General features: G+C 39.7%; 1 protein-coding gene across 1 annotated transcript in view; it reads left to right on the forward strand.

Moving 5' to 3' along the window:
* The window catches only part of MARCHF1 (membrane associated ring-CH-type finger 1), a 1304024-nt gene that overhangs the window by 413506 nt on the left and 873491 nt on the right, over positions 1-17027 (forward strand). The window contains exon 2 of the mRNA XM_044062214.1: positions 1078-1128. Within this exon, the coding sequence (XP_043918149.1) occupies positions 1078-1128 (51 nt within the window). The remainder of the gene's footprint in view (positions 1-1077; positions 1129-17027) is intronic.

A 17027-nucleotide genomic window follows, 5' to 3' on the forward strand; every position in this document is an offset into this window, starting at 1 on the left:
AATGGAACATCATAATGTCCAAACAGGTGGTCCTGATAGTCACTGTGCAACAGCTTCCTAAAGATGTTACTTTCCTGGTTACACTAGGCAGGAGCTCTGCTGAACCCAGTACCAGTAGAGGCCATTTACACTCAATAGATGTTCACAAGGCTTGAAATGGACTAACATTTTGGACATCATGGTAAGAGCATCATCAAGCACCAAAGATGCACTCAGAAAATTATGACTAACAGAATCATGAAGTTATTGACTTTGCAGTGTCTATGCTCAGGCTTAGTGCACACATAACCCAGTAACCAAAGGGTGAATAGAAATGAGCATAGTAGTGATTGTAGAACATGTAATGGGAATGATTAAGGATGCAGAGGCAATCTTGCAAAGTTATCTCATTATCATAATCAAGTCAACACACTGCAAGTCTCATTATAGTATAATAAAAAGTGTGCCTGTGATCCACTCCACCATATTTCATTTTGCCATTTGCATACACTCAGTCTCATTAACATAATGCCACTCAGCTGCATTATACATTCATTTGCATACCTTGAATGCCACTCTGTTCTCTGAATCACTACCAGCCTGTACATCATCTCTCATTGCACTATTTAATGTAATGCTTTATGTTAAACGTTTGAGAATATCCCTCAATGTTTTTACATGTTGCAGTTTTAACCACAGTTAACCATTTACTATGACTTCAGTGTATTCAAAATTGCTCACAGTTTCTTAGCATGTGCCCAGTAATATTTAATATGCCTTTTAGGCACACTTTTCTATTAACTACCTAAAAATTTGAAAAGTACACACTAGGCTTGTTATACCCATACTGTTGTTTAAATAGTACATAAATAGCAGCAGGCGGAATGGATCTAGTGATCTGAAATGGAAAGCATACTTCTGTTATAAGATGCATACTGTACATCTCAGTTATTATTACCCTAACAATGTTTCCATAATTAACTCACATGTATTGTCTTCAATATAATTAATTTATTGTGCAAATAGACATAAATCATATGCTATCATTTATTTTGATTTATGTGCAGTGCAATAGCAAATTATTTTTCTGCTTTTCAGAATGATAAATCACCAGGACGTTCTGCAAGTCGATCAAGTAACATCTCCAAAGTAGGTGAAACTGAATTATGTTTCCGTTATTCATAAGCAATAAGCCATTTTCATTTCTTTTGTCAAGCTCTCACCTGCTGTGCTAAACACTGCCTTCATTTCCATATACCTTGCAAACATAATAGATAATGTAGTTACAGATCTCATAACTGGTACAATCCATCACATGCCTGCAATTATAAAAACACATTTCATTGCTCTTATTGTTTTATTTATTTTGAATTACTCACAAATGCCATACTAAACTGATTCTGTATTTTGCTTCAAATGCCTAAATACATTAGAAGCCTTAATAAAATCTTTATTTCTTTTTCTATCTGCTGCCTCAATAGACATTGTTTTATGCATTATGCTAATACATGTATACTGAAATATATCACACAACTAATGAACACAGAAACATCACATAGAGAAATCACAAAGTTCCTTTACTGAAATAACGTATGAGTTTCTTTGTTAAATTGTGTCGTTCTCTGTGCTAAACAACTGTGTGAGCTAATAGAAGACATTCTTTGCTATCTCCACTCCATAGAACATCTGAAAGGGTACTATTTCCATAAAACCTAGTAACTTAATTACATTGCAGAGACACCTTCATTAGCTACGGCAGTGCTAAAAAGCTTCTATATCAAACTGATACATCATGGTGAAACTGGGAATTAATCATCTAGTGAGGTATTATATTTTTTTATTATATCTTCTAAGGAATCATCACAATTTACCTTTCTGGACAGCTGTGCTGTGCATTTAAGGCCTGTAAGTTCATCTTTTGGTTCTCTATAACAGGTTATTTTGGGAGGCCATGAAGGATTGCATTTTGCTGGTATTTTTTCATTCATACCAGGTTCTATCCATAAGTCACACCTGTTCTCTTATTTCAGAGGTAAACTGGAATGCTTATCCCTATTATGTTGCATGACTTTATTGCAAAATAGTTTTCTAACAACAACATCAAATAGGCAGTAAAATAAATTGTGGACAGATAACTGATTTATTTCTTGATAAATTCAATGACTGTTAATATTCTCTAGCTCTTTTTGGAGTTGCATTTCAAGTCTTTCTAGAAATGATCTGCTTTTAATTGAAATAGGCTTCACTCTTACTATTTGTATAAAAAAGAAGTAGCTAAGGGCTGGATTCATGAACAACTTATTTCTGCACTGCTCTCATAGCATGTTGCGGATAGAGTGCCATTTTGTATTCATTAAACAATTCTACATGTCATGTAGAGCAGCCAAACAAAGGTTAAAAAGCATAGTATGCTACTTAAAGCATAAGCAGCTGAATTACATTGCAAATGAACCAATCTAGTAGGGTGGAGCCATTCAGGAAGCTATAAGGTAATTGTGTAGAGATGGTATAGCCCTTGGCTATGAAGATCAAAAACTACTGTAATACAGCCGCCATCACACTTAGAAAAAAACAATGTTAGGGGCTGCTGCTGCTCGCTTGCATTTGTATGTGTAACAGACTCAAATTTATGCTGCTGCTGCTGTTGATAGACCTAGTCTAAGGAGGAAAAGGGGTATTCAGACCCAGTTTAACATATCATGGACTGCATTGATATTGAAATAATAGAATAATCCAGACTTGATAGGGAAATGCTACAGGAACTCTGCAACCTCTGCTGTCCCCACCTCAGACCAATGGGAAAACAAGGGAAACCTAAACCAGTGAAACTAAGGTATGTGTAGCATTAAGGATATTAGCAATTGCTACATTCCAGACGCCCTCAGAGGATATACTGGGGGAGAGGGTCAGAGGCCTCAGCTTCCAGAATATTTCACCAATATCTAAATGCTATGCTACAAGATGCAATGGAGTAGATCTATTTTCCATGCACACCAGAGGAGAGAGCAAGAACAATGCAGAAATTCTATGCTGCATCACATTTTCCTGAAGTCATTGTGGGCCACTGACTACACTCACATAAAAATAAAAGCCCCACCTGGTGAACAGGGAAGGACATACAATAGGAAGGCGTTCCACTCAGTCAACTGTCAGACAGAGACAGTCCCAGAGCACATGACTCCTAACTGCAGTAATGTCAAGGTAAGTGTGGAACCTGTAGTAAATGAACAAATGTGTAAAAAGATAAACTACCTGCATACTGTCAGTCTCTCACCTATCCACTCTGTGCATCACACATATATGCAGCTCTAAGTCAAACACAAATGAACTAAGCCCATGGCACAGTCATGATCATTCTCATGGGGTGGGACGTGCAGTAGGAACTACCCTCTGTGCAGTATAACAGCAGTGAAATTTCAAAATTGCATGCCACAATATGATGCCACAACACCAGCAGAAAATAATCAACTTTAACAATTGGCTTAGCTACTGGTGTTATTACAAAGGGGTCCAGTACTTCTCAGCCTGGGAGGACACAGTGGGAAAAAATCCTTCTATGTAGTGTACCTCATAAGCAAGGGTACAGCATCCAAATCAAGGGATGTTATAACTCCACTGTACTTGACCCTCATCAGACCACTAACAGAGTATAATGCACCCTTTTACTTGTACCGTATCAGATACCTGCAGCAGCTAGAGAGACCACACAGGTTTCTCACTAAAAAAATACAGGGACTCTAAACCATGACCTACATGGACAGGCTGAATACCCTGTCACTTTACTCTGTATCTTATAGGCTGCTGAGAGGTGATTTGCACCTGACCTATAGGGCAATCTTAAATCCAGAAATGAAATGCCCAGACTGGCACTCCCACAGAAGACCAAGATGCCATTTCTTTCCACTAGTTTATTGAACTTAAAAGTAAGTTGATTTAGCACTTTCAGCTCTTAACTGCAGATTTCATCAGAATGAAAACACGTTCAACTGCTTCCAGAACCAAACATGATTGAGTGAACAATAAAAAAAAAGAAAGAAAGAACAGCTCCAATAAAAACAGTATGTTAAAACACTCCAATAAAAACAATAAATGTAGTATATTCCATAAGCAGAATTGTATCAAAATGATCTAGAAATCAAATTGGTGTGAAATTCTGGTCAAAATATAATCACAGAACTAAAAACCATGATGTAAAAATATTTTAAAACATTTTTGTTACCTTTTTATAAAACACGTTAAAGGAACACATTAGAAAACCCATTAAGAAACATTAGGCAGATAATTAGTAGTTAAATGCTCTTAATTTAAGGGCAGGGGCTAAGGATAGATGGTCATTTAGTCCAGTGGGTACACAGGCATTTAACCGCAGCTGTCAAATAAGTTCACAGTATTCTAATTTAGTCTCCCATTCACCTCCTCTTTCATGAGGTGTAACCTGTTCAAGAACCCAGAACTTGAAATTTGCATCCTTGCAAGTAACAGTATGTCTGTACAGAGTGCTAGTATCCCTCTTCCTATTAATCTGAAATAGGTATTCATACACCCTTTATTTCAGTTACTCTCTGTCTTGCTCACATAGGAGTGACAGAAAAGGCAGTGGGCTAAATAAACACCCTTTGTAAAACAGTTAAAATTCTTAGAACCTCTCAAAGTTGGGTTCAAACAAGGAATAGGTACTTCAGAACTGTTCGTCATGAAAGTATATTGTGGGCACCTGCCACACTTGAAAGTACCCTTTTTGACCCTATGTATCCACCTCAGTAATAAAACTAAATCCCCTTTCAAAAATGTTCTTTAGGTTGAAACCTTTCTTGAAGCTAAACATCATGGTCTAGAGAAAACCTTGGGGTTATACCCCTTGTATCCTGATTGTAGTTTAAAATCTTCTTTAGAGATAACCTCCCACAGTGTTCACACAGGCACAACCTCAAAAGACTTGAGTGGAAGTGAACTTTTTTAGTTCTAAACAACAGTCTGGATATGAGGGGTATACAGAATATTATATTAAAATATTGAGACTTATTTGCCCAATACCCCAAGGCATTTCAATCCTGGATTTAATACATCTTTCCTGCCTAGGTTACTACAGTTTGTGTTGCCTACAGGGCAATCTGCAACCCTGCCCTAATGGAAATGCTGCACATCCGCAAGTCAAATGGCTCAAGAGTCACTCACTACTCTAGGGATCTCAACCTAGGTTGTGACATTAACAGATCATGCTGGAGAGACAGATATATCTCCCCGAGACTGACGCTTCTCTGGAATAGACTCCCTATTCACATAAAACAGAGCTCCTCACTGACCCTATTCAAACACAGCCTAGATAATTGGATGAGAGACCACAAATTTGCCCCTGGGGTCCCTCATGGACAGGGGTAGCGGCATTGATCACAGACCCATTCTGTTCATAAATTCATTCTGTGAACTACCCAAAAAAAGAACAAATGGGGATACTTGGGATTAACATGGCTAGTCTTGCAAAGGCTCTAGGGCTGCTAGCCTAGTAACCTTCTATGAACCTATGAACCTATGACAGGCTACACTGCTTTACCAAGGATGGTCTTCACTTGATACTCTAGACATTTGGATATTGACCAAAACATTATCCATCCCTATAGTGCCTTTTCAGGCATTGCGATACAGACAAACCTTCCAACATAGAAAAGCCACTCAGGACAAGCTAGATGTGTTGCTACTCAATGCTAGGAGCCTCAACAAGAAACTGTACTCCCAGCAAGCTCTCCTTACTGTAGAGAATGCTGACATCTGTACAGTTACTGAAACATGCCTTTCATACATTTTGACCACCCACTGAACACGTAAGAGCAAAAGGCAGAGGATATCTAGCTACATAAAGGATAAGCACGCCTCAGGGCTGGTCAAACAGTATGACATGCTTGAGCTACACCATGTCCAACTAACCATGGGAAAATCCTTTTCTATATTCTTGTTAGCTACAGGTTCCCCACCATGAACCAGGAAACCCATACATCATACATTAAGTTACTTGAATCACTCACAATCCAGCCCAATACTATACTCATGAGTGATTTTAACTACCCCTCCATTAAATGGGAGACATACACAACCACTAACATGCAGGCCCAAAGATTTCTTGACTTTGCAAATTCAAATGCCTTGGAGCAGCTAGTCTGCACTCCGACTAGGGGAACAAATATCCTAGATCTGGTATTCACAAATATGTGAGAGTGCTGCACCCCCCCCCCCACCATGTGAAGTCTTCACTGGTGAGATCAGATCATAAAGTTGTCTCCCTTGAAACAAGGGTAAAACTAGTCCCCCAACCAATGCCAAAAACGTTAAGAACTTCTCTAAGGTAAATTACCCCCTATTAAGGCATGGCATAGCTAGTTTCCAAGCTCCTCCAAATCCAGAAAATACAGAAACCTATGCAGAAGTGTACACAAAAGCACTGTACCACCCTATAAATTACTGCATAGAAACAGCAGTTTCAGATGGAAATAAGCTCAGGTCAAACTGCAAAAACAAGCCACCCTGGTGAACCCCTACTAGGGTGTGCAACAGAAGAAAGAAAATCCTGTTGAGAAGTAAGAAGGAATGTGCACAGCAGAGCAAAAAGTCCCTCTTTAGTATAAACAAGTGAATCAGGGAAGTAGTCAAGTGGCTGAAAGCAGACTTTGAGATAAAAATAGCCTTCAAAGCTAAGAATAACCATAAGGAATTTTTCATTTGTGTCCACAATCTTAAGGGCAACACCCAGAAAATGGCATCCCATGCAGTGGAAAGAATTGTCATCACCACTATAGTGACTGGAAATGGTGCAAGAAGGGCCTCCTTAGCTGATGGAAGGATGAGTTTAGGACTGTTAACATCCCACAGTTGTATAAGTATACAGGCCTATCTGTAATAAAAGATATAGAATACAGGACTCAGCCAAGACTACTATTTAATGTGATTTCATGTCTCTTCTTATCTTTATATGTTTTGTACAGCTGCTGAAGACAGTGCAGTAAACTGTGAGGCACATCAAGAGAGTTTAAATCATCTCAGAGAGGCATGGAGTATGCATGCATCAGGTCTTGAAATAAGCCTAGTGAGTATTGTAATTGCATGCTCTATGACAATACTGTGACAGATAGTGGTATTTATGATATCAGAGCAATGCAATTGATTAATGGTATGACAGAGTAGTCATGTGATAAGCCATCAGTCTAATTTTCTCACTTTTGTCTCAACCCACCCCTTCGCTCTCATTTTTTTTCTGTGTGTGTGTGTGTGTGTGTGTGTGTGTGTGTGTGTGTGTGTGGTGGAGCATATTTTACATGTCTAAAAAACTGTCTGTTGTCATACATTTCTGCTTACAAAACCTGACATGCAGTACCGAGAGGTAGACCAACCACTGTGGATTGGCCCACCATCCTGCCACACATAGCAGCACCGATACCTAGCACTTCAGGGTCCAAACCTGTCAGTGCTGTCTCCATAACCCCTGTCCTGCCTACCTGCTCCATCTGTGTTAGATAGCTCTGCCCCTGCAACTGATGAACTGGTACCCTCTGGGAGCGCTATAAGTGGAGGTGGTGATTTTGTCACCCAGCAAGAGCTGACAGGACTGGTGGAGGGTATTATGGAAATGGATCTCAGGGCCCAAATCAGCCATGTCAAAAAAGTGATTCATCACTTTGCCAAGATGGTGCCACATCTAGAGCTGAAACAGGAGAAACCGATGATAGTTCTGAGGGTGAGGACTAGATTCTTACTGTTCTCAGACTTGATGTGCATATATCTCCAGTGCCCCTTTCCTATCCTCAATCACGGTGTTTCTAACCTTTTGTCACCATCAGCTCTAGTTTGTTCTGTATATCTGTGCCTGCTTCCTCACCTAACTTTCTTACCTGACCCTCACATTCCTAAGCACCTTCCCCAACATTCCTCTTTCTTTAAAAGAAAAAAATTAAAAACAAATTGGCACCTGTCCCACAAAAAAATAGCAACTCACACATAGCTCTCCACTTTATCTATGTGTCTTCTTGACACACTTGATTTAGTACACTATTATTCTGTTGTTGTCATCTACTCTTGGTGTACTGACAGTCCAAAGTTAGCAACTTATGACTATACTTCTACATTTATGTTTTGAAGAAGTGGATAGCTATGGTTCTCTTCTGATACTTTCCTTCAAATTCCACAAGTCTTTCCCCCTGTTGTTCTCCCCTCTGCTTGCTCCCCTATCTCACCACTTTCGTATCAACCCCATTTTCACATGTTTAATCTGGTCAAAAACTATAATCACACACAGCACACCTGGACAGAAATGGCCCATAATAAAGCCTTTACTTTTTTGTCCTCAGCCTTTGTGCAGAGTTTAGCATCCTGTTCCAATGCTGAGTAATGGTGAATGGCTGTTCATGTCCCATAGCAAAACATAGTCAGCTGTTGCCATCACTTGCAGTAGCCCAGTTTTCCTCTCCCAAAGGTGCTGAAACATGCTGCATTATCAGAATACAGTGTAAAGGCAGAATAAAGGTAATACTTTGCAACAGTTACACAAACAGTTCTTTGTCTATTGGATGTAACAAAGTGCAGTTTCCTCTGTGGAGTGTTGACATAAATCACTTATCTGAAGATTGCTTTTTTCCATAGCATCAAAGGTTCAAGTCCAGATGTATGTCTCATTATTTCTTACTGTAATGTTATACTTCTATGATATCTTGAATGACATACATCTCAAATTTTATCCATTAACAAACTTTCATGAACTGTTTTTGAATACAGTTGCAAAAAAGCATTTGCAAACACACCCAGGAACAGAAGGACAAATTATTAAAACACCCTTACTGTACCCATGTCAGCATCAGTTTATCCCTACAGCTTCTTCACCCCCCACTGCTATCATATATTGTTACAGAGCCTGACTGATTAATACTGAAGACACACAATTAAGATGTACATTAATAACCCATAACAGTACCCTTTCATATATGTTCCTATATCTGTGTCTCTGTTTCCCACTTTGTACTGTTGTCTATTCATTAGGCTGATGGATGCAAATGTAATGTCATGGCACTGTCTGTCTGCCATTGCTTTGTAGAATAATAAAAGCTACATCTTCCATTATCTATATAGGGCACCACTGTCCTTTCAAATTTGTGACTTTGACATGTGTGAAGTAGGATTTCCAGTGGGATATAAAGACAATGGCTATGTCTGTAGATATACATTTTTTCTTGACCACAGTTCATATCCAGCATTAGGTGAAACTCATACTGCCTGATTTTATAAGCGCCTTTCCTGTGAATGAGTTGCCTATGTATTTCTCTAAGCCCTTTCTGTTTTATCAGTTGTAGTGTTCAGCACTTGCATGACATCTGGCAATGTGCAATGTAGTATGTCATGCTAAATGGCATTTCAGGTGTTATTGGCTAATGCGGTGAGTGTTTGCCTTATACCTCACTGTACACTCAGTTAAGTTGTGATTTCCCTTGATGCATGACTATGTGTCATAGGCATAAAAAAATATTTCAGTAGCTTTTACGTATACCATTTTGCCAAGAAGCACATGTATAATAGTAATTTCTAGGTATTCTTAAAGTGATTAAAAATGTTAATATTATAATCACATTCTGATACTGGCAAAGCTTGTTTGTCAGGTACATTTTCTCTACTAAGTGCTGTCCAGAGTGTTGATGGCTGCTCATTGTTGCTAACCCTGTTTGCACTATAGAATGTAAATGAAATTAAAATCTTTCTCTTTTTTGTTCAACAGACAATACTGTTTGCTCACAAAGAAGGCAAACAGAACACTTCATTTTTTAACTGAACTTTGGAAATAACATAGAATGGTATAATACAACATGTGGAGCACCACTGAATACCACTAAACACTGGTACTTCACAGTCCCATTTCAACACATCAAAGTATCATCATACATGCACAAACACTTTACCAACCTTTGCACAAATATGTTTCTTGGCAATAAATTTGGATTTGCACAAAACCTTCAACATCACAATATCTTCTCTTACACAAAATGAGATGCTAAGCCTATCTACACTGCATTGTCATACTGTAAAGTCAGATTTCTGCAGTGGTACTTGTGTTAAGTACTGTGTCCTCTTGACTGCTTAGCTAGGAAGGTAGTGGGGTCCTAATCTCATATCAGTCAGTGTGTGTGTGTGTGTGTGTGTGTGTGTGTGTGTGTGTGTGTGTGTGTGTGTGTGTGTGTGTATTGTATTGTTTTGTGCAAATATGACCTTAACTACTGCTGTCCACAATACAGTAGTAGCCTGGAGTTAATTTTAAACTGCAGGGTGAATCCACATCAATTTCAAACCCTTCTCACAACATCATCTTCTCTGCTAAACCACAGTGATGTCATCCTGTATAAAGTGTACTCTCTCACTGTATGAGTCAGACTTCTGTGGTGGCACTTGTGTTAAGTACTGTATCTTCTAGATTGCAGGGTTCAAATATCACGACAGTCAACTTGTGTGTATGATGGTGAGTCCACTGCATCATTGGAGCATTATTTCAGGTGTGCTCATTTGACTTCCACTCATGAGAAACATTTTCATGGTAAGATCAATCGCACATCCCTTTTGCATTTTGTCCACAAACGAATACTGTCTGCAGCACACTGATGAGGTCATCATTTCAATAATGCACTCTCACACCATAAAAGTCAGACTTCTTCAGTGGCATGTGCATATAACACACGTGTGTGTAGATTATGTCATTCAATAGGTATGGAGCTGGAATACAGCAGTAAGAGTCTCCTGACTGTGCATATGTGTGAATGTATATTGACACCAGAGTGCACTAGACCTCTTACTATTGACAACATTTAGAATTCTACATGGCTGTAGAAGGCACTTTTGCACACACATATCCTTTGCATGACACAGCTGATATCATCCTTTCAAAGATGCAGTATGGCTCACATGCAGTCAGATTTCTCCTGTAGTGTGTGCATATAATACACTTGTGTGTAAGCTTTTTAAGTACATAGGTAGGGAGTTTGAATATCGTAATGGCTGTCATTTGTGGTTGTGTGCTTCTTCTTACTGTGCAGAATGGGCTGCAAATACATATATGAGGTATAGCTATACAGTGTGCTGTGCAACCACATTTTCGTGGCAACATGAAGATAATGCACAATGGTGATGTCATACATTGAAATCTGCAATGTCACAGTCATGAAATAAATCTGTAGCTGCCCTTGTGTTTTAGCAAACCTTCATTAGTCTATGATGATAGCTATATAGTTCAAATCCTGACATCTCTGCTTACAGTCAGTGTATATGTTAACAGTGTTGTCACTCACATGTGCTATGTTCATGTGTAGATGGTGTTTTTTTACAAGAATTTATTCTACATTTCCTTTGAAAAGGCTGTATTGAAGACTGATGCTGTCATTTGAAAAGATTGTAATTCCATCACAGCTGTAGTGAAACACCTCCTCAAGACTGAGGACATAGGATGATACAATGTTTTTTGTTGCCTAAGTAAGGTATGTATTCCAATACAGGATTATAGCCGCATTGTACATAATTGCTGTTCTGCCATCACAGTGACAATGGCAGAGGCCTCAAGGTGTGTTTGGATATACCTAGCATCAATCACTGTTGTCTGACTTACAGCAAGATTCTTTCTAAGTAATTAGAGGGACACATATTCCTCGATTCATACACATCATATAATGGTTTCACATAACTACACTTCTGACAATTGGTAATGCACTTATACAGTGGCACATTCATTGAGCCCACTATGGTGCTAATTTTCTCAATGATTAGGCATGTGTTTCAAACCAGCATTGAGTGAATGTAAGCATTTTTGTCCTTAACTTTTCTGCAGGAAAGATATCCCCACAATAATACTTTGAACGCATTGACTGTCAGAGGCCTCTCCCATTAAATTTTAGTGGATAAAATTTATGGGTAGATAAAGTACAGCTGATTGAATGGCATAAATGGAGTTCAACAGCTGTGACAACAGTTCCACCATGACAAATATGATTACTAGCTGTCTTGTTATTTGGAGGTGGTGTACAGCTTGATGTTCATGTCTAGCACAGGGATTCATTTGGTGTGAACATGCTAAAGTCACACAACAACCATTATTTCACATCAGTGTTATTTCTTGATATGTTACACAGACACATATGAACATCCCTTTGAATTTCCTGAAATTATACATTTGTGCTGCCAAAGCAATGGTTAGAGTGTTACCTTGGCACATGCATTGAATACTGTGGTATACACGGGTCCACTTTTTAATCCCAAAATACCAAAATCTTGAGTTTTGAGATACCAAACTCAAAACATCGAGATTTCGGTATCTCGGAACTTAAAACTGGACCAAAAAAAGCCACCGGTAAAATAATGTGGTTGCAGGGGGGCAAGCCTCCCTGCACCCCCTAAGTGGGGGGCTGCTCCCCCCACACACCCCTACTTAAATATACCAACTCCGAGATCACGCTGCAGTGAAGAGAATGGTAATGGAGCATTACCGTTCTCTTCACTGTGGCACAATCTCAGAGTTGTTATATTTAAGTTGGGGGTGTGGGGGGTGCAGGGTGGCGTGCCCCCCCTGCAAACACATTGTTTTCGGGGTTTTTTTTTTTTATTTACTTATATTTGCTCAATAATAGTGACCACTGTTATTTATTGTGACATATTTATTGCAAAATTTTGTTATTACAAAGTATTCTTTGCGACATAAGCACCTTCAGACCCACTGTTGTACTAGAATTTGAACATTTGCTGATTTCCTCCCACTTTACAAAGACATGCATTTGGAGAATTTCTCCCCAAACCACTGCTGAAAATTGGCTTTGTTTCAAGTCGGAATTTCCAGTAAACAAATGTTAAATAAATATACATCTGTGCACATTGTCCCCAGTACACCATTCCTGTCTGGTAACCCATGTATTGTCGTTGATTTTGCTGTTTCACATCCCCACTTACTTATTACTGTACTTATATGTTACATTTATGTGCACAGTACACTCGGTACTCTCCCTGCCTATGTACATAAGTGTATTATTTCCCTTATGTAGTTCTTTGTTCTGCCTGTGCGAGCACATTTAACAGGTTTACCCATAGACAAACCTGTTTGTTTACTGTGTGTGCTCATGTTGCTCATTACGGTTTCCTGTGGCAAAAGTTGCTGGGCATGGAAACATCCTTGTATTCATGTTAGAGTGATGAGCAACATGCATATGTGATTAGCGCTACTGCTCATCGCACTAACATGTAAATATCTTGTAGGCTTTGCATGAAGCCTACATAATTGGTCATGAATCCTAGGGGATGAGAGCGCAATATTCACTTAGTTAGGTGGTATAATTCTGTGCATACATTGCCAATGTATATTTGTCATTAATGCATCAAGCCAAAAACAGGTGCCAAAAGGGGATTGGATCTGATAGGAGAAGACACAACTTTGTGCTATGTTATATACTGAAAAAGTGCAGCAGAGTTTATTTTTATCTGTGTTTTACCAGTTCAAATTGAAGTCTTTCATAATAATGATATTATTTGGGACAAACTGTGTATCCTCAAACAGTTTGTGAAAAAGGGAGAAGACATGTAACTTAGTCCTGTTAATAATGTGGTGCCTTTTGAAAGTCCAAGGATCCTACATGGGACCCTTGGAATGGCAAACCTTAGAGTGAGACTAGGGGTGTGTTCCCTGCAGTAGCCCTCCATCTTTTAGGTACAGTGATCTTGGAGTTAGGGTCTCTATGTAGTGGGAGTATGCGGATGCAATTCCCCATGTCATTTGGTACAAGAGGATACATTTCTCTGCAAAAAAGTTTTAAAGGTGTAACACTGAATTTTGCAATTCAGTGCAGCAGTGAGGTTTATAATTTGCTTTTATTTTAAGAATTACCATTCAATTACTGAAGTGTTGGGAGTTGCAGTGTCAGATCACACACTTCAAAAATGTTTTCAAATAATTTGGTGTTCCCACGCCCTAAGGATACATCATTCGTAATATTATTATATTGGTTGCTTAGTTTTACTTGCAAGCTATTTTTGATTTTACCTTGCAGCAGAGAACCACCCCCACTTCTTTTGGTGGATCTTTTTCTCCCCAAAAATGTGGTAGTTGCATCTATTTAAGGTAGGCAGACATGTTTTGTTCTCAAGCAAGGATTCAATAATTCTTAGTTTGTCTGGATACCCCAAACATAACAAACAGTCAGTGCACTGCAGCTGTAATGTCTGACTGGTGATACATCTATAGCTATGTGTGTTATGGCCAAAGCCTTCCATCTTTAGCCAAGAATACACATTGCAGTAATAAGTAATACACAAAGTGGTATGTGCAACTACATGATGGTTCTACTAAAAGACCACTACTATTCAGTGATAACATAACAAAATGTCAAGTCCCCATAAACCTTGAGAAGACTGCTGCCTATGAGGAACTGTTCTCAGAACCCTATACAAGCATGTTAATAGTAGCCTAGAGGCAGCTCTATCCACCAGGAAGAAGTACAGAACTAACTAAAAAAAGCCACCCCTGTGGAATCACAACATCAATAGGTTGCATAACAGAAGGAAGAAAATCATAGCAAAATTTAGGAGGTGCAGTACCCAGCAGGATAAAGTCACTTTCATGAAACTAAACAAACAACTCAGAGGACAAATAACATCTATCAAAGTCAGATCTGAGATACATTTGGCCTCCCAAGCCAAGAACAACCACAAGACATTTTTTAGGTATGTCTGCAATCTCAAAGGCAATACACACTTGTGAACAGAGCTCATTGTTAATGGAGCCACCTATACTGAGCCAGAAGATATAGCAAAAGTACTAACTGACAAATTCACCTCCAGCCTTACCCCTCTATCCCCCTCAACCTTCCCTCTAGCAATACCATTGAATATAACTCCATCTGCTAATCACTAGGGAACAGGTCTTTAGCATTCTTTCTCTAAGGCCAAGAATGCTACATCAGTGGGCCAAGGCAATATCCCAGGATGCCTTCTAAATAGCATGAAACATGACCTATCAGGCCCTCTGGAATAGCCTCCAAACAGGCTTCAGGCCTCATGAATGGAGAAGAGCAGCAGTCATCCCTCTACACAAAAGTGGTTTGTCTACAGACCCTGGAACCTACAGACCCATAAGTCTCACTAGTCTCATATGCAAAGACATGGAAATAATTATCAAGGAAATGATCAATAATGACATAGGAAACCTACAGACAGTAGACCCAACCCAATTTGGTTTCATCAAGGGCAGTCCAAGTCTACTCATTCTGGTGGACTTCTTTGAGAAAGTCACCAAAGCAATGGATGAGGGCAAAATGGTTCACACTGCTTACCTTGAGCTAGCCAAGGCATTTGACACAATACCCTATTCGAGCATTGTTGACAAACTCAAGAGGTTAGGTACAAACCCTTAAGTCACCCATTGTATAGCTATGGCTCACATCAGGACCCAGGAACTTAGAATTGGTGAGTTCACCTCTACAAAGAGACCAGTCACAAGTGGAGCCCCTCATTGATCAGTCTTGGGAATGCTCCTTTTTGGCATTTATTTCTCTTAAGTTAAGGCCACTGTCAATGGCCTCTGGCTGACTAATTTTGCAGATGTCCACCTGGTGAATCTGGGCATACTGGGGTAATGCAGCAATTGCCTCATGTACACAGACAACCCTCTCCTCCTACCACCCAACACTACAACCTGTGAGAGATGCACTTACATAGCCAAAATGGAAGCAAAGCTCTCTCCACCCAAGATTGGGCTAGACAGTCAAGAGGAGAAGGTTAACACCCACACTACACCTCAAGCAATACATAGCCCTTCTAAACCCACACCACCAACACCCATATATAACAACACTAAATCCACATATGCAGAGGCCCTTAACTGTAACCTGCCCAAGCAACAAGGACCTCTGAAGCTGAAACAAAAACAAACACCAATCACAACCAAAGTGTCACATAGTTCACAACACCAGTGTGCCACCCAGCAACAGCCCTAAGGCAAGACAATGTACCTAACACTTTAGTCATAGGTGACTCTATAGTCCAGCACACTGATGTCCCTCTCACCAGGTTGAACAAGGAGAGAATTACAGTCAGCTGCCTGTCAGGTGCCAGGATCCACCACATAACGCATGCACTCAAGTCACTCCACAACAAGTACAAATATGACTCTGTCAATGTCCATGTTGGAGTGAATGACTTGAGACGTACCTCCCTGGACTACATGAAAAGAGACATGGAAGAGCTCTCAGATCATGTGGCCCAGGCAGATATGACCCTAGCCCTGAGTAGCATCCTGCCTTCGCCCAGAATGATACCACAATATAAGGACAAAATGATTGACTTCAACAATTGGCTAAGCTTCTGGCATCATTCAAAGGGGATCCAGTATCTGTCTGCCTGGGACGACATGAATGACAGACCACGATGCTTTGCCAGAGATGGTTTGCACCTGTCGCTCCTGGGATTCAGGTTACTGGCTAAGGCTCTTGCCACCCCTATAGTGCCTTTTTTAGGCAAAGTTCAAAGGACAAAACCACCACTGTAACAGGTACAAGCATGCAAAATCTGAAGGTAATGCTACTCAATGCTAGAAGTCTAAACCTCAAAATGCACTCTCTCGAGGCACTCCTAAAAATGGAGAACATAGATATCTGTGCAGTAACTGAGACCTGGTTCAAGGCTCCAGAGATCACCCCTGCAATACCAGGCTACAACTCTTACCACACTTTTCGGCCACCAAAGCAGGACAGAAACACTAAAGGTGGAGGAGTGTCAATATTCACCAAGGATACTCAAACCACCAGGCTAGTTGCCCAACACAATGTGTCTGAAATTCTCCAGGTGCAACTAACACTAGGTAAGACTGCAATCCAAATTGTAGCTTGCTACAGATCCCCCACCATACCCCAAGATTCTCACTACACCTTTCTAAACATACTGGAAAATATTAAGATAGAACCAAACACCCTAATACTGGGTGATTTTAACTACTCTGCCATTAACTGGGAAAACTACTCATGTACCAACACATTTGCCCAACGGTTCTTGGAATTCAT

Source organism: Protopterus annectens, chromosome 2.part1, assembly GCF_019279795.1.
Source record: "Protopterus annectens isolate FY-2018-M chromosome 2.part1, PAN1.0, whole genome shotgun sequence".
Taxonomy (NCBI): Eukaryota; Metazoa; Chordata; order Ceratodontiformes; family Protopteridae; genus Protopterus; species Protopterus annectens.